This window comes from Pezoporus wallicus, unplaced genomic scaffold (genome assembly GCF_028554395.1).
Source record: "Pezoporus wallicus isolate ANWC-B61680 ecotype Strahan unplaced genomic scaffold, APGP_CSIRO_Pwel_v1 contig_5104, whole genome shotgun sequence".
Classification (NCBI taxonomy): Eukaryota; Metazoa; Chordata; class Aves; order Psittaciformes; family Psittacidae; genus Pezoporus; species Pezoporus wallicus.
The window spans coordinates 1,196,406-1,218,555 of NW_026637335.1; the positions used below are offsets into that span (position 1 = coordinate 1,196,406).

Genomic DNA, 22,150 nt, shown 5'->3' on the forward strand with positions numbered 1-22,150 from the left:
TTTTAATCAGTCCCAGGCAAAATATCGTGCTATTATGTTATCACTGGAGCAAATCGTCAAAAATACAAAACAAAAATACCCGTTTAATACGCTCCAGACCAGGAATGTCTTGAAGGAACTTCCCTGCCTCACAGGTGTGTCCTATTTTAAGGGGAAAAAAAAAGAGGAATTAAAGCTGGGGGCTGGCGCTGGGGTGAGTGGGGCTGTCAGGGCAGAGCTGCCGAGATCGAAACCGACCAAGCCCAATTACTGCAAACAAACTGCTCAAAACACTTTCCCCTTCCCCGGAGATGTTTTGATTCTTGGTTTTTTTCAGCTGACAAATTATGTGAAAATCACTCCTCTGTGATTTACCTGCTGTGAAGCAAATCCACAGGGATGGCCACAGGGACACCAACCTGGTCGCTGCTGCCTCCAAGCCATGGCTCTGTCTGGTGGGATGCATCCCCAAGGAGACCCAGAGGGTTCCAAATTTTGGAGGTGATTTTCCCACCAGGAGCCCAATCAGGGTTTGGATCTGATGCAGCGTGCTGGGAGCCATCACTGGATGCAGGAGCATCCCTGCCCTGTGAGCCTGATGGTTAGCAGAGGTACTCACCCTCTCCTCTGAAAAACTGCAGCTTGAGCAGAGCTGGATCTCATTTCCATCCTCTGCTCTGTTCTGTGTCCAGGAGACCTGCCCAGTGAAATTCCTCCTTTTTATGGGCCATGATTCCAGCTGCATGAATGATACTGGAAAACAATCTAAAAATAAGAGATCTTTCAGTCATTTGGAAAGCTCAAGTTTGGAGCGGGGTGCTGTGGCTCTACTGCCTGCCAGACCTGGCAACCACCCTCCTCGCGTCAGCAGCTGATGGGATGCATTCTCAGATGGACCTTTCATACATGTTGGGTTGAAGAAACTTAAGAAGAAAGTCAGGACTTCCCATGGAGTCTTCAAAGTGGTGAGAGGAGCTGGTCAAAGTGGGGAGGTCCAAAGTCACACGTGCAGCTCTCAAATCTATCTGACCAAAACTCATGTTGGGGATGTTGGCTTGAGAAAGAGGATGGGGCACCCAGACCCGGCCAGATCCAGGCGAGCTCTTCCCTGTCCTCTCCTTGACAACCCTCTCCTCAAGAGCTTCTCATTTGCAATCCCAACATCCAACTTGGCAAGTGTCAGCGCTTTCAAAGCACGAAGGCTTTTGAAATGTTGGGTTTTATTTCAGTTGGAAATGAAGTTGGGGGCTTTGCTTTACTTTGATTTGGTTTAATCTCCAAAATCTCCAGGAAACAGAGTTATATTTCTTCTACCAGTCTAAATTCTTAAATTCTGGTGGTACTGAGAAGCAAAGCAAAAGGGGCTGATGTTATCCGTTAGAATAGTCCAGATAGAGACATTATCCTGCTTTTATGAAAGCTAAAGGCTGGATTCATATTTATTTGAGCTGCAGCAGAATCTGGCTTATATCCTGGACATTACAACATACTGTTTCAATCTACATTATTATTAGCAATATTGATAACATTAGAAGAGATACGATACAGGAAACAGCTTATCAACTTTGATTAGTTTTACAGTAAGACTTCTAATGAAGATAAAAGAAGAATTCAGCTACAGGCTGAAGCTAAAACTGTTGTTGGGAAATGGAGACATGCTGTGCCTGCACATCCTGAGTGGGGCAAGTGGATAGTCAACATGGTTTTTACTCTATGAAAGAAAAATAGTGGGTAACCAATATTTTTTTTGAAGACCATTGGATCTCCATTTTAAATTCATCAACATTGTCATACATAAAAGTTCATTGCAAGACTGTAGAAATTAAGATATTTATGCAAAACTTATTTCGATCCCTTTGTTGTGCACAGGCAGTGATACCCATAGCTCACTCTCTTACGTTTAAAAGCCCAGGCAAAGGTTCATATGGAAAGACTTGTGAAATGCTCTTGTTGCAGGAAGAAAACCCCCTAATTCCAGGCCCTAAATCTCAAGTCCTGTGAGCGGTTGTGATCTGACTTGACTCACCTGAAGCTGTCTTTGAGACAGGGGTTTTGTCTTCAAGCAGCACCACAGCCTTTGGATACTCATGAGCTTTCCGAGCTGCCAGCATTCCCTACTTGTGCTCCATTGTCTGACATTACTCCTTAATTATAACACTGCTTTACTGTATTATGAACAGTTTAGCATCTGAAATGTTGATCTCTATCTGGATTTATGCTCTTTTTTAAGTTTAGAATGGCAGCCTGTGTAGAGGGCTGGTTGAGGATAAACCAGTCCAGTCTCCTGGATCACTCCATTTGGTCCTGGTGTTGGAGACACTCAAAAAACACAATCCCACCCCAAAAATTTACCCAGCTGCCTTAAATATAAAGGGCTTTTCCTGCAGTGCATTTAGCATCCCATCAAAAGAAGAAACTCCAAGGTTTAAAGTAACACGTGATGGAAGATGATGGCTAAAACCAACAGTGCTTTTGTGGGCACAGCCAGGGCAGCATCCAACTGCACAAACACTGTGGTCCTTCCCTCAGCAATGCTGACTGGTGTTTAACATCATGTATTTGAAACCTTCCAGGCAAGTGCAACAGCAGTGAGCATCTCCTCTCAAACCTGAATTTAAGAAGAGTATTTCTGCTGGTTTCAGGCTGCAGTACAAAGGGAAGGGATGCAGCAGCTTGTTCCAGCGGACTCACAACCAGAGCAGGAGGCAGTATCCACCCCCAGAGCATCATCTGAGTAATAGCAAGGGTAACTGAATAACCACGCAAGGCCATTTCTCTTTTCTTCCTTTTAGAGTTGAGACCCGGTTTTATTTGCAGGCCTGACTGGAAGCAGATGGACTTGTCAGGGCTCACTCTGCAGGTGAGCTGAGTGGGGCAGATGAGCTGCTAAGTGCTCCCAGCTGCTGGGCAGGGCCCAGAGGAAATTGTTGGAGCTGGGACCCAGCTCAGAGGTGAGATGTGGAGCCAGCGCCAAGAACGAAAAGTGAATTTCTCCAAAAAGCTGTTCTTTGAAAGCCTGAGAGAGGGAGGCTTTAGAAATAAGAGAAAATACCTGAAAGCCTCTTCGGTGCATGTAATATATCTTCAAACTTCAGAGAGTTAGAAACCATCCTGAACCCCTGCCCTCATCTCTGGTTTTGTTCAGGATCTACCACCTTAGACAACAACTATTAGTTTCCCTGGGGGTTCTCCCTTATCCTTGGTGTTTTCCTCTCCAGAAAGGTCTTGAATTTTGCTTACTGGTTTGTGTCATTTGATTTATAAGCTCAAGGGGTCCTTTACAAAACCTGGAAGTATATAAGTATACTTCTTACACTTAATTGCTATCATAAACTGAAAACTCAGTGCTTTAGGATAAGCAGTCTGGGAGGAAATTGTTTGATGTATGGAAGTAGATGGTAGGTCCTTCTTGTGAATGTCACCAAAGTGATGGAGAGGAGAACTGGTTTTATAAATAACTATAAAATTCAGAGGCTACATGTGCTCGGGGAGAGCAGAGCTCTACTAAGCATGAGCAGCTTGCAGTGCAATACTGAACATCTGCAAAAGTCCTTGCAGCCAGTATAATTCCCAACAGCCTCAATTGCTGCATCCAGGCGGACACTGGCTTTAACCCCACAGGGGCCAGGAGGCTGCGATTTGCACAGACACAGCTGAGTGCAGAAAGGGGTGCCCAAAGCCTTAGTCCTAAAGTGCAAATCAACCATTGAAAGAAAGGTGTTTAAGAAGTCTCAAGTTTTCACTCACATTGCAAGGAAGGTGTTTTTTCTTTCCCTTTTCAAAATTAGTCTATAAAAACTAACCCTTTACCTTTTGAAAGCTGGTTTTCCACACCATTGGCAAAGCACAGAGGCTGCCGAGCCAGCGTGGATGTGGCAGCTGCAATGGTGAGGCAATCCTCTGCCATGGCTCCAGTGCCTCTGAGAAGCACAGTGATAAAGAAGACTGCAATACATGTAGTGCGTGAAGGCTGAGGAACGAGGTATCACTTGCGGTGCTGCAAAGTGCAGCTCCAGCCACCGAGCGCTCATAGCACAGCCCATGGAGGGGTCATAGGGAACAACCCCCTGCCCCCAGTACCCAAAATACATCCAGGGGCCAGGAGAGACTCTGCGGCATCAGCGACTTAAAATGATGCTGTAGCTCTTATTGAGCTTTCTGAGCTATGTTTTAAGAGAGTCACTGCATAGTTTTGTGTATTCCAGGAGACAGACAGACAAAACTATGGAGAAAGGACACGTAAATATTGCGGAGTCATCTGTTTCCAATGGTGTGTGTTTACATATTAATGTGCAATACAAATTTGTAAACATGAGCATTTGAAACTTTTGTAGGAACCGATACCGGCCTTTCCCCTTTCTGCAGCTTTATTGGAACAGCATGTCCCCCCTGGCCCCAGCCACACATGTACATCGTTTTAATATTGGATGCGTTTCAAATGTTCTGGGTGCTTATTTGTTCTGGTCTATCTTGCTATCCAATCCTCGTTTGTTTTGCATAATTGTGATACAAATTATCATCTAATTACAGACCAAACCTCAGAAGATCAAATGTAAACCAAGGCAGTTCGGTCGGAAAAAGCTACATCCGACGCTCCCTCTACACATTTGGCTTCCCCAATAGATGTATTAAATTTGGGTGAAACTGGATAGTAAACTTCACTCTAATTAAAAACATTATCGCTGGGGTTTTGTCTCCTTGGTTTTTAAATGAACCTCCTGACTTTTGAGCTCTAAGCCCATCCCATGTCCCAGTGTGGAGCGCAGACACGGCACACATGATATGGCCAGTTTTACTTGTTGAGTGCTATGAATGGGACCAGATATTCCCGAGTAACTTCAAACTCCTCTTGAGAAAAGTCAAATGACCAATAGCTATGATTGATCAGCAAGTTTAATCTAAAAAAACCCGGGTATCTTCTCGCTGTTCCCACTGAAAAATAACACCATAATACTGCATTTAGGTTTGTATTAACCCACTAAGTCTGAAGACCTGTGAACTCTTGCAGTTGCCATGGCTTTTCAAATAATGCTAGTGGGAGGAAGAACAAAGCAGCACATAAGGTATTTGTATTTACAGATGTGTGGTCCCACTTGAAACGCTGACCTCAGTTCCCCCAGTTTCACATTTAATATCTAATGACTTACACTGACTGACTCTCTTGAGTTCTGCTACTCACCTCTCACCAGCAGCCGTTTTACAATGCACCTCTAGAAAGCAGCGTGCAGGTTATCCGTTACTTTGGACACAGTTTTCCCCATGGAAGCAGAACCATCTCTGTTACAGTGTGAGTGATTCAGCTGAATTAGCATTGTGGGTATAGAAAATAACCCCATGCTGGAACGGTCAGGGAGCCTTGGCTGGGTCTGAGGTGACCATGGGGGCATCAGGACAGAGCTATGACTGCCTGAAAATACTTCCAACGTTGTTGTCTATTGTTACAGTGATTTTTGAAAGGGTAACATCAGAAGATAGAGGCAAACAGAATAGAAACTAACCTCAGATAACCCAGCTCTGCAGTGTCTCTTATGCCAGGCTTCTATGGAGCAAACACGTATTTATATGCCTGCCTCACCCATGATGATGAGTACTGCATCCTCCCCAAAGCTCAGGGCTGACACCCAAGGGACACACACATACCTTGCAGGAGCCAGGTTCTGGCTGTGTTTCTTCTGTGTGGCTATGATTTGGGAGGGTGGGGAAATCAGGCTCCTGCAGGACCCATGTAGGTGCATTGAAACCCATCCCGATTCCAGGGGAGTCAGCTAAGCATTGCTTTTGGTGCACATCACCCAAGTGCTGGGTTTGTAGTTTGCTGCCAAAAGGCACAGAAGAAGCAGGCAGCCCCAGGAAGCCTTGTGGCTGCTTGCAAACAAACCTGTTCCAAGTAGGAATGAGGTGCATCCCGTCAAAGAGAGCCTTTGCTCAGCTGTAGTAGGTGGAATTTATCCAATCTCAGTATAAATATTTATCCCTGTAAAATTGTGCATACCGAAAGTATCTATTCTAGTCATTGTCAGTTATGACGTTAACTAGACAAATACTGATTTGTTGGATCACCAGCTCACGGCCAGCATGGAATAACTTAAGCAACTAAAAAAAACCCTTGGAAAATTGGAAGTTACCCACTGCATCCACCCACGAATCCGTGACTGATCTGCAAAAGCCTTCCAGCTCCCTACAAGTTTAACCACATGTGGGGGCCGGTACTCGGTCACTCAGCCTGTGGGGAGCAGATACCTGCAGCACCTCACAAAGCCTGCCCATCTGCAGGACCGCAGCCACCGCTGATGGCAAGGGATGGCTTAGGAATAAGAACTCCCAAATGAAAAATGAAAGGTTTTTTTTTTCTTTTTTAATAAAAATAGTGAGATAAACTGCTGAGAAACAGCACGAGAAAGCAGGTTGGTTCATATTTACAGTTGTACAGACCATTTAGCAAGGCAAGCACGTTTCGTACTGGTATCTCTGGAGCTAAAAGCAGGCAAATTAGGGAAACCAATGTTGCCTGGTTTTTAGCAAAGCCTCATGAAAGTAAAAGCATGACTTTTTGTTATTTTAACAGCTTTTGATATTTCTTATTGAGCTCTTAATTTGTCATCTATATGGATGAAAAAAAAACCCAAAACTCTGATACAAATTTTGATTCTTAAACCTGCACTTACCCCCTATATAGTACTTACAGTATTTATGTTCATAAATACAGGATTCCTCTATCTTACTACCAAATTGTGGCTGGTCCCAGTTCAGCATTATTTTCAGATCTCTGTCCTATATCAGGTAATAAATTTGGCTTTAGGTAGGGACAGAGCATCAATCAAATAAAAAATAAAACCTATGCCTCAATTTACTGTGAGTTATATTGTGCCCTTGGGAGCTAAATATTTACAGGAATAACAAGAATATCCACAGGTTATAATAAACCAAACAGGACTCTTGGAAGGAATTTAAAATCTCATGTTTCAGGACCTGTAGAGCTGTAACTCTCCAGAGAGAATCTGCATTCTCCACAGGACAGAGCCAGCAGCATCCCTGCCCCATCCCTCAGGCTGGTGAATGCGATCCCAAGTGGGTCTCCTAAGTCCCCCAGGGCTGAGGTACGAGGCAGAAGTGTCCTGCACGGCTCCCAGGGGTGTTTCATCACATGCAGCTCCCTAAGATGTATCCTCTCAGTCCCTTAGCATGGATCCATCTCGCCACGGGGGAGATGTGTGGCCCCTACATTCCCTGGTTCTTCCCACCATGCTGGTGCCGCTCTGCACTACCACTTCCTGGAGATCTCCAGATGGAGGAACACGAAAAGGGGGGTTCTGGGGCATCCCTTCCTCAGGCTCCACTTTCTCATCCCCACAAGGTAGGAGCACATCCATCTTTCATCCTTTTACCTTGGCAACAGACACCTGACTTTGCATCCCCACCCTGATAACTGAGTCACCTGGTGAACAAGGCAGTTTCATGTCATTAAGTAGGACCCACTAAAGCCAAGGGAACTTGAGAATATGCTTAAGCACTTGGCCAAATACGGCTCCTGTGCTGACTCAATGTCTTGAATAGTCCTGTTGAAATTAGTGAGCAGAAGCTCGCTGGGGCTTTGAACTGACTATAGGCAAGCTGAAGAAAGAGTCTGAGGAAAACATATTTGTAGAAATGTATATGTCTATGTCTATGTTCCCACTTCAGAGTGCAAATATTAAGAAGGTGACTGTACAGTTTGCTCCTAACCTACAACCATGACTTAAATATTACCAAAAGGTACCACCTTGCTGTGGATCACCTCAGACCCTCTACGCTCCCAGATCCTCCACCCTCCCAACAGTACAACACATTTGCCCACATAAAAAGCTAAATGCCTAGGCACACCACTCCTGTACCATGCAGTATTTCATAGTCAATAACTAGCAAGCCCTTGGGTATGAAGGAAGGAAAAGATTGATTTACATATCAATGCTTAGAAATATATAATTCCACTAAAGGCAATGGTTAATTGTTGGGTGCCAGTTAGAGTGATTACATCTGCCATCTCTCAAAGAAGCCGGAATGCTGTCACTCACTTTGAAATGGCTTGCTGCATTCATCAGTCTAGATGGCACAGAGAAGTTGTAACCATACAAGCCATATGGAGGATGTAAAGAACAATTAAGTGCTTCCCGAGCAATGGGACTTGATGGAAAAATGTTTCCAGATGCATGTAATCCATACAGCATTTGACTAGCAGAACTGGGTACTTGTAGACATTGCCCGTTCAAGTCTTCAGCCTTAGCGTTTTTCAGATTGGTTATGCCGAGGGAAGATAGTTTTGGCACATCCACCATGAAGTGGGGTAAAAGATGTGGGCTGGTGCCTCCCAGTTTTTCATGGCTTGGGAAGATGAGAGACTGTTGTCTTAAGAAGCTTGTAGGACAAATCTTGTAGTAGAGGGGCACATTGAGGTTGTGTAGATAGGTCTCAGGGCATGACACACCGATGTTGCTTGCTGACAAGTGAAAGGCAGGAGGAGAACACGATGGAGAGAGCAGGGGGTTGAGAGGAGAAGGCGTCCCACCACTGGAGGTGACCGGCGAAGAGCTGGAGCTCCCACCTGAAAACAAAAGCAGAAGTTGTCCAGGCTGGGCTGTTCACAGCCAAGGGACCCTTGGAGGACCCCGGTTCCCATGTCAAGTCTCCCTGCTGGTGGTGGTCATTCAAGTGCAAATCCACTCCAAAAATCAACTCCTGAAAAATGGGAAGATCTCTCCATGTACTATTTGTTGTTACTTGTCTGACAGCAATATTCCTACATATCTAATCCCATTCGCTTGACTGGGGCAGCTATGAAGTTGAGCTCCACATATGCAGTACCTGCTGGGTCTACACTTCATTGTATGACCAATAACTCTCTTGTTATACACACTCCGTCACTATTTCAAGTCCCCTATATTTTGTGCAAATTACAGGCAGTTTTTTTCCCCTATACATAAGAACAAAAAAACATATTCAGTCTGATGGAGAATTTTTTGTACCTTCCTGCTCACAGGAATTGACTAATTTTACTTGGCTTCCCATGCAATTTGAAACACACCCTTGAATACTGTCGGTGTCTCCAGAAGCTTTAAATGCACATGTCATTTTAACATTCTCCTTTCTGAAATGAATCAATGAACACTTTCATAGTTTGGTAGAAAAGTGACCCAGGCTCACTTCACATGTGTGTGCGCTGCCGAGGCCACTGGTGTGTAACATCAGTGCTCAGCACCAGCTCATCCTCCTCCAGAGCATCAGCCAGAGGAAAAACTATGAGGTGGCGGCTGTTCTGGGGTGGGACTGGTGCTCTGGAGCCGCCGGCCCTGGTGCTGAGCAGATGGTGGTTTCTCCTAATGCCTATAAGAGCTGCACGCCTCTGCTGCACATTCATTACCGCATTCTTCCAGAGGGTTTTTCCCCCACCCTTTATTTTCTTACCAAAGTCACTAGGAAAGGAATGAAGGGAATATGGATCCATTGTTGCTATGTGTTCTTCTCTATTTACATTTCATTCCAAGCAATACATCATCTGGATGTGATCTGATCAGACTTTATATGCAGTCAGAGGCACGGAGCCAACTGTATAACAGAGCTGTACCTGCTTGTATAGCAAACTTAAAAAAAACACAGAGTTTGGATGTGCTGCAAATGGATTCTGCAAACTCCCAGCATGCGAAATATCTTACAGGTTGGGTCACACATGGACAGCACCTAGTTGGGGTGATGTGGGAAAGTTTTAAGGCTCAAAGGTCTCACCCTTCCCTGTTAATCCCAGCGGGTATATCAACACTGACTGATACAGGGCAAGCATCCTGTTCTCTCCTGATGTTCACAGCCCGATGTCCTCAGGGACATCTGTAAAATGGTGTGATTGAGCTGATATTTCTGAATGCAAGACAATGAATGAATCCCTATGCTACAGCAGGGCGAAGAAGTGTTAGTATCTGCTTCAAGGTATCCTAAGCAATAGTATCACATGATTCCGAGTACAAGTTTGGGAACAGGGATTACAGCAGCTCAAACAGCAGATGCTTTCTGACATTTCTATTAGGCTTAAAAATCCTAACTTTATTGCCAGTTTCTTCCTTCAGCATACTGTTCATGCTTTCTTTTTATTTACCTGCTCATTTTAGGGCTTTGGGATTCCATTTTTTTCTGCTTTTCTTCATAAATACAGTGGAATTGGATATTTTGTTATATTTACATCGGTCCAGGTGATTGAACCCAAAGAAAAATAGCGATTACATGAAGACTAGCAAAAACTAAATATAAAAAAGAAAAAAAATCCCAGGAAGCCTTAATATTTAGCACCTTTACAATGAGCGCTGTTGTTGCTGTTCTGTTTTTCCCCACTGCAGCCCATCTGCAAGCTCCTTTCCTCGGCCACACAGGTTCAAAAACTGCTTTTTGTGTAAGGTCTTTCCTAAATATACATACATATGTATAAGAGTAATCCAGTTCTCTTTACAACCCTTAAACCTCTTAACTTCTCCTTACCCTGATTACTTGTCCCTACATTTTATGCCTGTGCAGCGTGAATTTGTGCTGTGATTTTTGCAGTATTTCCCTGCAGAGCAGGAATGGTTTGGTGTGCCCCAATAGTTTGAACGGTTCCCTGACATAAGTGAGAGTAAAACTGGGGACTTTAAGCCCAAACCGGAGCACTCCAGCGTGCCAAATCTCTGTTCCTTTTTTTCCTCATGGCACTACGAATAACCAGTTTTCAACTCATACTTCCAAAAAGTGGTTTTCTGGAGAGGGGCTGTAAGGGACCGATGGGTGCTCCTTAGGCAGAGAGAGGTCGTTTTCGCTGGAAAACCTTTCCCACTTCACTGCATTTCTGCGGCGGTGACAGAATGTGGGGCTGCTACACCCTAAAACCCAGATCATTTTATTTTCTGGTGTATAAGCCTTCTCTTGCCCAGCAGCAGCAGCTTCAGAAGCCACCGCCGACACTCGTGCCATGCTTTTAACTGTACTCAAATGGGTTGGAAACAATTAATGTAACAGGATCGAAGCCGTAACAACCCGATTTCAAATTGGCCTCCTGCAGACCCAGATAATCTTTTCTGTACACCTAAATCTGATTTCTACCGGGGATGAAGCCGGACCGCGCCACTGCCCTTCTCTCCCCGACGCTCCCCACACCGATTTGAACGGGAGTTCGGGCCGAAAACGCTTGGAACTGGCTTCCCAAGGAGTTTCTGTGACGGCCGTTTCGTTTGCCGGACCCACCTCGTTATCTTACCCGCCGAAGACCCCTTGACGTGCCCCCGCGGAGGCTCCGGCAGTGCGGCAGCGGGGAGAGACGGGGAACGAAAAGGCATCAAACAGGACTTACCCTGGCTGTCTGCGCCGAAAGCCTTGAAGTCCAGGGCGAGGGGGGGCCGCCACGGGTAGGTCTCCAGAAGCCCATCCAGGACCCCCCTGAGAGGCGAGACCGGGCTGAGACCCGCTGCGGGGCCAGCGGGGGAGCCGAGGCAGGCGGAGGGACGGCCCCGGCCCTTACCTGTTCCTGCCGGGGTCCCGAAAACCTTTGGCGAAGGGATTCCTGTCGATCTTCAGCTTCGTGATCTGGGGGGGTGGAAGAGAGAGCGGCTCTTGGGGCTCGGGGCCGGCAGGGACCGGCCGCTGTCGGGGCTCTCCGGCTCCCGGCCCCGGTACCCCCGGGGCTCTCCTCACCCCGTCCCCCGGTGACCGATACCTGCTGGTTCTGATAGGCCGTCACGGTGGTGAACTCAGTCTCCTGGAAGGAGAAGGTCTGCACCCCCTCGGCAGGCAGCGACTGGATCTGGGCCAGGTCGAAGCGCGAGTCCTGGGCTATAACGTGGATGCGGGGCTTGTACTTGTGCATGGACTGCAGGATGATCTGTGCGGGGAGAGGCCGGCTGAGCCCCGGGAGGGACAGGGCAGCACAGTCCGAGTCCCCAGCCACGGGGCAGGAGGCGCTGCCCTGGGGGAGATTCTCGGTTCCTCCCGGGGCTGCCCCACACCTACGTGCCCCTTGTCGTCCATCTCGTTGTTGGTGAGCTTCACCCGGTCGAAGCTGATGATTTGCCTCATCCAGGTCTCCCCCGAGCAGGGGGAGTCGGGGTGGATGTAGAGCCGCGGGGTGATGCAGGAGTGGTCCGTGTTTCCAGCCACCATCCACTGCGAGCTGTGATAGACGTACCTGGCCCGGCCGGCTGCTGTCAGACGGCGGCGAGCCCTTCTCGGCCTGCACCTATAGCATCTATAGGTGCAGGGGGCCCGGCAGCACCCCCATCCGCTTCTGCAGCCCCCAGTTCACATAAGCGCGTGGAGCGGGCGGGATCCCGCTCCGGAATCGGAGTGTGCGGCTGCCCCGCGGACCCCCCCGTACCTGTATCGTTTGGAGTCCACCGGGACGACGTCGATGGCGATGTAGTACTGCCTGAGCGGCTCCAGCCCTTTCACTTTCACCCTGACAGAGGGGAACATCCTCCTGCGGGCAGAGGGAAAGGTCCTGAGCAAGAGCTGCCGGTTGAACGGCGAAAAGGGGTTGAAAAACTAAAAAGGACATGGGGTTGAAGAAAAAATTTAATCTCAACAAAACCAGTGAAAGAAAACCGGAATGAAAGGAGAAGACCCCAACAACAACAAAAATTTTAAAAAGGAAAGGTGGGAGGGGGGGAGAAAAGAAATAAGAAAAGGGAAAAGAGGAGGAAGAAGATGAAAAAGAAAACACAACGAAAAGGAAAGGAAAACCCGACGACGGCGGCAGAGGAGCGGCGGGGCCGGTACCTGCCGGCCTTGGTGATGATCATCTCGGTGCCGATCTCATGGAACCTCCGCCAGAGCTCGGAGCCCTGCAGCTCCACCTGCACCCCGGCGCCCGCCTCCCGGCTCTCGGCACCGGCCTTGGGCCGCTTTTCTGCGGGGGAGACAAACGGGAGGGGCGGCTAGGGGGGCTGCCGGAGAGGAGGAGGCCTCTTCCCGCCGCCGTCCCGGCCCCGAGGGTCCCCTCCGGGCTGCCCCGGCGCTACCGACCCGCCTCCGGGGCTCTGCGGCTCTGCCGGCGGCCGGCCCCGGGCTCCTCGTCGCGACCATCCGGCATCTTCCTCTTGGCCGAGCGTCCCACCAAGGCTTCCACCGAGAAGGCGTGAGCCCGGGAGCTGAGCGCCATCCCCCCCGGGCCGGGGGTCCCCCCGGGCGGCCGCGGGGCTCAGGCGGGCGGCGGCGGCTCCATCCCGGTCGGTACCCGGCGAGCCTCGCCCGGCCGCCGCACGGCTCCCGTCGGGGGGCAGCGGCCACGTCGAGATCCTCTTGCATCCAACTGAGTCAATAGACGGCTGCAGCCTCCGCTGTTTGTTTTGGAAAGTGGAGGGAGCGTAAGAGACATTGAGTGACATTTCATGGGAGTGCGGGGGGGCGGGTGGAGAGGGAGGGGAGGTGGAGGGGGGGAAGAGGAGCCGGCCTCGTCTAGGATCAATAAAAGAGTTACTGTTCTCCATTAAATTGTAAAACTCAAAGAAATTTGACATAATTGCACACTAGGGGCCACTTTTCCAACAAAAGTGCAAATAACGTTTAACCAGAACCAGCGCAAAAAGAAAGAAAGGGAAAAAAAGAAAGGAAAGGAAAAAACAAACAGAAAGGAAAGTGAGAAAAAAAAAAAGAGAGAGAAAAGAAAAAGGAAAAAAAAAAACAATAAAAGGAAAAAGGGGGGAGAGAAGAAAAAGAGAAAAACGTGGAATGAAGGAGAGGGGAGCCCCGGCTGGGCTGTCCCGACGAGCTGGTCACTGACGGCACCTCCGGTGTCCCCGGCACGACAGAGCACGGTGTCACCCCGGGCTCTGTGGCAGAGCCGGACGCGGATTCCTCCTGGTGTGCCGGTTTTTGCTCGGGTTCATGTTTGTTTGTTTGTTGGGTTGCTTGTGTGTGTATTTGGTTTTTAAGGCAGCTCTGGTATCCCGCTCTGCCATCACCCTCGGGGAGTTTCCACGGCTCCGCTACAAAGCGCAGCCCCGCAGAGGCAGCTGCGCTGCATTAGGAGCAGAAATCCCGGTTTTCCACTCGGGCAGTTCCTGGGAGACCGGGAAGGGGGACACGAAGGAGATGGGGAAGCCGGGGAAATGCGGCCGGACCCGCAGGTGCGCAGGGAAATGGCTGCGCTGGATTTGCACGGCGACTTTCGGGCCCTCACCGGGAACCGTCTGCCCTACGGAGGCTGGAACGCACCCCCTGATTTATTTGTCATTCGGGCACTCTCCCCGGAGCCGGCACCAAGGGGGATTCCTGGACTCAGGAATCTTATTTGGGGGGGGGTTGGAGGAGCGGTAGTGTTCATGCTGAGCAGGGTGAGTGTCCGCATCCCCAGCCCCCTGCGCACCCCTCGCCCTGCTGCCTTTCCCTGCAGCAGCGGGTTCAGCTAGGCTAGATGAGCCTTAACGGGAAAAAAATGTGGAAGGGGATAAAATCCACAGGCCAGCTGAGAAAGCAGGTTCAGGGTGTGTGGGAGCAGCCATAGGACAGGATACGGGGCTCAGCGCTCCATGTCCCACTTTCCAGGCACTCAGGGGAGCACTGTTTTAGTCAAATGTTTAACTTCACGAGATTTCTTGTTGTATTTGTTAGGGTCTGTGTCCTGGTGCACACATTTCTTCCAAGCCTTGGGCTGGCAGCAGCTTGAAAACTGCGCTATGTGGAGACAGCCAAAATCAAACACCAGGCAGTCGCTATCTGGCAGAACTTCTGGCAAATGTGCAGTTTAAATGCCCCAGGCTCATACCCTCAAATTGTCCTCAAATCCCTATTCCGAGAATGCTCCTTACTCAGCTTACGGTGGGCTTTGCACGCTGATACTCATTTATATGTTTATACACATTAATATGTTTATAACCATTTATACGTTAACACACATTTATACTCCAAACTCCTGGCATATCTCACTGGGTCAGGAGTTTGTCTAAGGAAAACACTTTGGAGGAAGTGAAGGGGTGCAGATACAGGCGATGAAAGCCAGAGCTCAATGTCCAGTCTGGAGCACATGGTTGGAAGATACCCACTTCTCCAGCCACTGTCTTGCATCCCCGGCTGTAAATGGGCTCTCAAAGATCCTATTGAACTTGTGGCATTTACAGCAGCAGTTGGGAGAGATGTATGTAAGTATATGGAAGGGTGTTTATTGAATTTGCTTCCCCAGGCTTTTGTGGGGTTACACGGGTGAGGAGCTAGCCTGGACCCTGGAAAGAGAGATGACACTAATTTGTATGGCCTTCGGAGAGGCTGATGCTTATTAACTTTAAATTTTATTGATCATGATGGTACTCCCCATGGTACTTCAAGGTACTTGAAAGCCAGATTGGACAGGGCTTGGAGCAATCTGGTCTAGATTGGCAGCGGGTTGGAACTGGATGAGGTTTAAAATCCCCTCCAACCCAAACCAATCTGTGATTTCATGACTCTCCTCCTGCACAGACTGTCTCCAAATCTGGGGACCAGCTATATCGTGTCATGTGGCTTTGTTCCCACATTACTCCACCCTTCTACTGATGCTCATCAGCTTCAGCCCCACAAAGCCTCAAACGCTGTTGACGTGGTTTTCCTTCGCATGAGGCATGTCCAGGTGCTCCTGCCCAAGGCTCCGGTGGGACGGGTGCATGACTGCAGCAGGGGGCTCTTCTGGGATATTATCCCACAGCTGTCCCTATACATTGGCAGCAGCAGTAGGTGGAGAACAGGGCAGCGGAGGAGCTTTGGGAGGTTCAGCAGGCTCCAGGCAGGATCAGCTCCACCTGGGCAGATCTTTAGCTCTTCTTACAAAGAGAAATGAAGCAAATGTTATAAACATGGTCATAATTATAAGAGCATAAGCTCGTGATTTAAAAGCCAGGTGACCGGCGGGTCCCTCCCTGGGCCTGGCAGGGACTGACGCTGTGCTCCCCAGCTCTGATAGAAGCCAGCTGAGGGCACAGAGTGTGAACCTTTATCTCTGCTGACATGACATATTATTAAAAAGTATTTTGAGTAATCTTTTATTTCCTTAGCATTGCAACACGTTTCAAGAACTTGGCTAGGGATCAACCAACCCTTTTTAATTTCCTACAATGAAAAATAAAACAAAAATAAAGCCCAGTTGAGATGATATAATCAGGAACATTTTGAGGGTTTAGGTCAAATTAATATGTCAGAGAAGGGTTTTCAGGGGACTTGGAGAGCTTTAATCTGTCAAAGACTGACTCAGACCCTTCTTGGGCTTTGTAATCTTATTGTCTTTACCAAATTATGTGATGGTATGTCATGATTACCGTCATCAGAGAATCGTGCAAATAATCATTTGGCATAAAGTTCAGAATAACTAACTTAATTTTAAAGCAAGTGTTATACAATATGCCAGAAATGTTTGCTTAACTTGAAAATGATCTTTTAATACTGCCCATTAACCTGTTAAAGCACACAGGTAAACCCCAAACACAGGCTTGCCTGACTGCTTTAGGGGCAGACTTTGGGAGATTCAGTTGTGTCCAAGCTGTGCTTGATTTGGCCAAGATTTACTTTGCATTTACCAGAAGAAAACAGAACAGAACACCTCAAAGCAAACCAAACCTGACTTGTGGCTTAGGGGTAATATTTTAGTATCACCCACACTCAGTTATGCAGCTAGTACTTTTCTCTTTCATAATCTCCACCTGAATGTCATAGATTTAGATGTAAATAGATATAAAGCTGCAATTCTAAACGTGGTGCTAGGACATTTTCAGTTCTAAATGATAAACTCAAAGGATTGTTTGTCCTTTGGCATTTGGAAAGAGAAAAAGGTTTCCAAGCGTGCAGTTCCTCACCATAGAGATGCAGCACTGCATCCTCATGTACCATTAAACAAGCCCTCACTCCCATAGCACAGCTCCATGACTGCTTCACCACCGTGACGCCAAAGCTGCACATGGGTGTGGGTGCACCTCTTTCCCTGCTGGGTGTGTGTAAGGTGGGACGCACCCTAAGCAATCTTTTCTGGTGGTGTAACTCCTCTTCTCTCACAGAGACACGGCCGGAGCCAGCAGAGCATCCAGCCCCAGGCCGGTCCCTTGTCCCCATCTGCTCTCCTCTCTCCAGCCTCACTGGTGTGACCATATTTGCTCTCACATCTTCCCTTTCAGAATCTTCCCTTTCAGAATCTTCCCTCTCCTGTAAAGATCTATTTTAGGGCTGATTTAACCGTGTTTGCACATCTACTAACATTTTATTCCCGTACTCACAATCCAGTTTGCATTTTTCTTTCCAGTTTCCCAATATAATTATTATTAGTAACTAAATTAACTACAATTTTTTTTGCTTGTCATGTTGTAAATATAAGCAAGCGTGCTGCCTCAAATCTAATAGGGATAAATCTGACGCTGAAGAAATGCAAGCCAATACCTAACATTCCAATGCGCAAATGCTATAATCTTTGCGGGAGAAAACCCCAAACTTATGGATGATAGAGTGTGCCACAAACAGCTGCCACCATCATTGCAGAAAAGGGGTGGAAGATTTGCTATGGGAGTATGTTAAAGTGGTAATGGTAATAAAAGTTTCTAAATTCTCTGGCTGATACACAGGCTGCAACTGGAGTGGATGTGAACTGCAGCTGAATAACCCATCTGTGGCCTGAAATAAGGCTGCTTTGGGTTCTACTGAAACTGAAATTTGCAATATTCGACTTAATTTTTGCAGATTGAGCTACCACTTTCTACCTGTCATCAACTCTTTATTAACAGGTTAACAAATATTTCTTTTTCCTAAAAACCGACTTTTTAAACAGAAACTCCTGAAGACTAAGTAAATGTTGGCAGAAAACACCTGTAGTAGCTTAGAACAGCTCTTAGGAGATTGTTTTCCCTTACATTCTCAAATGCACAGTCCCACAGCAAAGCTTTAATTTCATTCTCCATCCTATTTTGCCCATAATGAACTTTGAAAAACCTCTGCTCTTGTTTCAGAGCACAGCAATAGTGTGGGCTCTCCATTCCCTGTCACACTGCCGTACATCTGGGACAGTCCTGCGATGTCCGGAGCAGGAGTTGATGGCAAAGTTCAGCCTGTCCTTGACCTCAGGAGCGTCCTGAATTAATTTCATGGTAAAAATGACAGGTTCAGGAAAGAAATGGCCATCTTGTGGTGGTGGTGAGCCAGAACTGAAGTTTCTTGGTTGGTTGACCTAAGGAGGCTCTTCACCACCACATGCACTGCATTAGTTAAGAAGATACTAAAATAAGTCTCTGTTATGTTATTTTATACATAAGCCTCCCCAAAAGGCTGCACAGGGAATAGGATTAAACTTTAAGGAAATGATTCAGTGAAGTGAAAACAATATATACAGCATTTGTGGAGAGTTAAATCAAATTAGGGGACTCACATCACTTTATGATGCGAGAAGGATTGGTGGTGCTCCCAACCACAGCCAGGAAAGTTCAAGAAGGGTCAGTAATGTCCAGTTGCTGGTGCAGTAAGGATGAGACCACTGTGCACATCTCCAGTACCAAGGTATGATATGTCACCATAAGAAGGTTCACCCAGCATCTCTGGCTGCAGTTGCGTGTCTGTTGAGAGCTTCCTTGGGGCTGCCAAGGGCTGTGTAAGAGGCTTCTATCAGGTATCTCAGTGGAACCTCAAAATATTTCCTGGGTAAGCAAGATTTCTTGGCTCTGTGCTGCAAGGAACCTTTTCAGGGTCACCCTTCCTAGCCCAGGTCCTGGCTTTTGGCTGCTGGCTGTGTGTGAGACATGAGGAGTGAGGAGAAGCTGCTCCATCCCTTCTCCCACCGCCACCAAGTGAAGAGCCCCTGCCAGCCCAGCCAACCCACCAAGAAGCTTTCCCACCACCTTTCCTTCATCCTGGATGAAGGATGAATGATGACTTCTCCAGAGCCAGGACCAAGACCTGGCCCCTTCCCCCTCTAAGTAAAGGGAAAAATTCCTGCTGTGTTGAACTTTTCTCATAATACTTAAAGAAAATACTTAAAGAATGTGTAATAATAGGGGATTTAGAGAGAGCAAAACTAACCACATGGACCAAGCAGAAAACCTTTAGAGTTGCACCAAAATGTATCCTGTCCTGCTTTACAGAGGAGAAGAGCTCTGGGGGAAGAGAGGGTGACCCCACATGAGCCCCGTGAGCTGTGGGACCCCCAGTCTCCGGGGTCACTCCCTGCTTTTCTCACCAATGGAGTATAGGGAGGGAAAAGCCGGAGGTCTCACTTTAGCCGCCAGGGAAACCACACAGGAGAAGTGAAGTGAAAATAGTTATGGGGAAGGGCACTGAGCTGTGTTATATTCTTGTGCAGGAGTGAAGCCGGACAGACCCAGGGATGCCTCTCCCGTCCTCCCCGATCAGTGCTGAGGCCATGGAGAATCCTGAGGTCTTGGGAAGCAAAGCCCACCCTGACTCTGGTTCATTGCTACCAGAGTCAATACTGCATGTCCTTTTACTACTCCAATAGCTGCCTCTCCCTGCAGCAGCACAGACCCATCTGCCTGTGTGCCAGCTGCCAGCTGTCTGCATCTTCCTTATGGCACTCCTTAAGCAAGTGATGCCCCAGAGGGAGGCAGCCCCGTGGCCAGGACAGGGATCCTGGGGAGTCCCATGGTCCAAGGTGATGCCTCTCACTGTGCAGCCAAGAGGCTGCTGTAGATGTTGGCTTAAAAAGTCAGTCCTGCCAGGGACATTCAGGTTTATGCGTGCAGAAATTGCAGGTTTCCAGGGTTCACTCTTCCACCTCACCAAATCCTGATGTCTGCAATAAACTTTGCTCCCTCCTTCACCAGGATTAGAGAAGGTGGGTCCAAATAAGATGCGATGGTTTATCCACAGTTCCAGTAGCTCTGGTGCAGAGTGCTTTTCCAGCTGTTTGGTTTTGACCTGTTTCTTCCCATCACCACCATCCCTGCACAACCAGCACTTTGCTGGAGGAGTCAGCCCCAAGACAGGTTTGAGACTTCTCCATCTTTCTCTGTCTACAAACACAGACTCCGGCCTTAAACTGAGTGACACCTGGGAGAGGTTGATGGGCTGCAGAGAAACTCAGCTTTGTTTTGCTAACCCATCCTCAGCTATTGCAGGTAATTATTGCTGTAAATGCGAATACAGAGGGATAAGAAAAAAGCTTGTAAGAGGTGATGCACTGAGGAGAGGGGCAACAAGTCAAAAGGCTTGCAAAGAAGCTTTCACTCATCTCCAAAGTACCAATATGGTTTTGAGTTGTTAGCTTGGTTAGGAAACAACTTTTGGAATTAAACAGGAAAAAGGCAATCTTAATATCTCATAAGATCTGCCAATACAAATATCTGTCGGCAAATATGTAAAATAATAGCTTTAAAAACAAGAGAAAGAGTCACATGAAATTTTCTGAGGAGGGTGATGTCACCCCCCCAACCAAACCATATATTCTTTGTATTTGAAATTAAAACCGCATGAACTCTCCACGCAAAGCGGGGTGAAATTCTCCTTTTTCAAGTATCCCCTTAGGGATGGTGGATATCATTTTCTGGTTTTAATTTCAAAGTAATAAATAACTGTGATTGACTTGCCACCCAATAGCACCAAGTTGTGCAAAATAACCAAATACAATCTGTGCATGTTAATGTCCAGGTAGTCGCTCTATAAAGTCTATCACAGAAGTCTATCTGTGGCTAGTGTTGCTGGAGCAGAAGAAAATCAGTGTTAGCTGAACTGGTCAATGAGCTTCAGCTTCACAAGGAATTTTAGCTCAGAGAAGAGGAAAATCTGTCTCCATGGTATTATCTCCCGTTCCAAAGCTTCCTCCTGGCTGCACTGGGTCACAGGCTGCGGACTGTAAATTATACAGCCAAAAGCCAAATGATCTTTTTCAATAAGGGAAGAAGAAAACCATGCAATGTTTTAACATATGAAACAGCTCAACCTATGGCTTTCTTTTGCTGCAAATGTGGACAGTTCTGTTGAGATCCAAACCATCGAAATTAGCGAATAACCATCTGGCTCGGTGGTGCAACACCTCCTGTGGCCATAAATTCAAATCCCAGCACCATTAGCAGGGGATTTGTTCTGAAAAGTCCTCGAGTAATGTAAAAACAAGGTGAGATGGGGAAGCCTTGTGGGAGAGCTGTGGCTTGAGGTGGAGCTAGCTCCAGCCAAGCACTCCTTGGCTTTCAGGGAGAAATAGGGCTTTAGCTTGCCAGGAGCATCCCCTCCTTGACTCTTGGTGCCCCATCCCACCCTGAGCCCCTCCCTGGGATCTGTCACCCTCACTCAGCACAGTCCCTGGGGTGTTTCTCCATCAGCCCATCTCCCTCGGTCCCAGCTCCAAGACTCAGTGCACACTCTTGGGGTTCACCAAGCCATCGTGGACATGGGCCAGTGCTTGCCAGGTACCGTATTCTATCTGAAGTCTCCAGGACCAAAGCAAGGTAAGTGTGGAGATGCTAGAGGAAAGATCTTCCTATCTGAGATGTAAAATCCTCCACTCCAGCTTGGATTGCTATGGTCTGCAAAGAGTTTTTCCATCCTTGACTGGAGCTCACACTGCAGAATGGGAAAACTTGGAGGTGGAAAAAAGTTTTCTTTGTTCTGTGCAATACGTTGATCTTAGCTGCTTGCCTTACATTTTATTTTTTTATTTAGATAAGCTGCAATTTAAAATTAGGGGTAGGGCTATAATATCCCTGAGAAGCCTTATCAGGAGGCAGAAGTGACACTGAAATCCATCGCTACTATGCCTTTGGGCAGCATGGTCCTGGAACTCGAATCAGGCTCTTGGTCTGAAGCATCCGCCTCAATACTCTGCCCTGCCAGCCTTGGCCAGAAGGCTGAGTTATGATTGTAGCTCACACACAAATATTTGCCTCTTCCGAACCCCCAAGACCTGGAACCAGCAGCTGAGTCTGATTTTGACTCTGCAGCAAGTTTCATCCATTGAAAAATTGTGTATTTTTTGCACATCTGGTTGTATTTGGGGGTGATATTACCTTTCAGTGCTGCTCAAGTCTGTCTGTGCCCATTAGTCACTGGAGTAAATAGCCACTCCATCTGCAGAAGTGCACTGCGGGGAACCTGGTGGACATTTTAACTTGAAATGTAATTGGTAATTCATTAGCAATCCTGCATTTGAAGGCTTAGGACTGAGCATGGCATTAAGCCAAGTGACAGGGCAGGTTTTGCTTCTCCCGTGTGGTATGGCCACCTAAGGCAGAAGGTT

The 22,150-nt window shown here is 47.5% G+C and overlaps 1 protein-coding gene across 1 annotated transcript; it reads right to left on the reverse strand.

Annotated features, from left to right (window-relative positions):
• Positions 1-7,814: 7,814 nt before the first annotated feature.
• Positions 7,815-13,123, reverse strand: TBX22 (T-box transcription factor 22). Its single transcript, XM_057404775.1, has 8 exons — positions 12,988-13,123; positions 12,742-12,871; positions 12,341-12,442; positions 11,977-12,151; positions 11,684-11,848; positions 11,489-11,553; positions 11,321-11,406; positions 7,815-8,557 (listed from the first exon to the last, which is right to left on the reverse strand). Exons 1-8 carry the CDS (start codon positions 13,121-13,123, stop codon positions 7,947-7,949), a joined length of 1,470 nt encoding a protein of 489 aa, XP_057260758.1. The 3' UTR covers positions 7,815-7,946.
• Between the last annotated feature and the right edge of the window lie 9,027 nt (positions 13,124-22,150).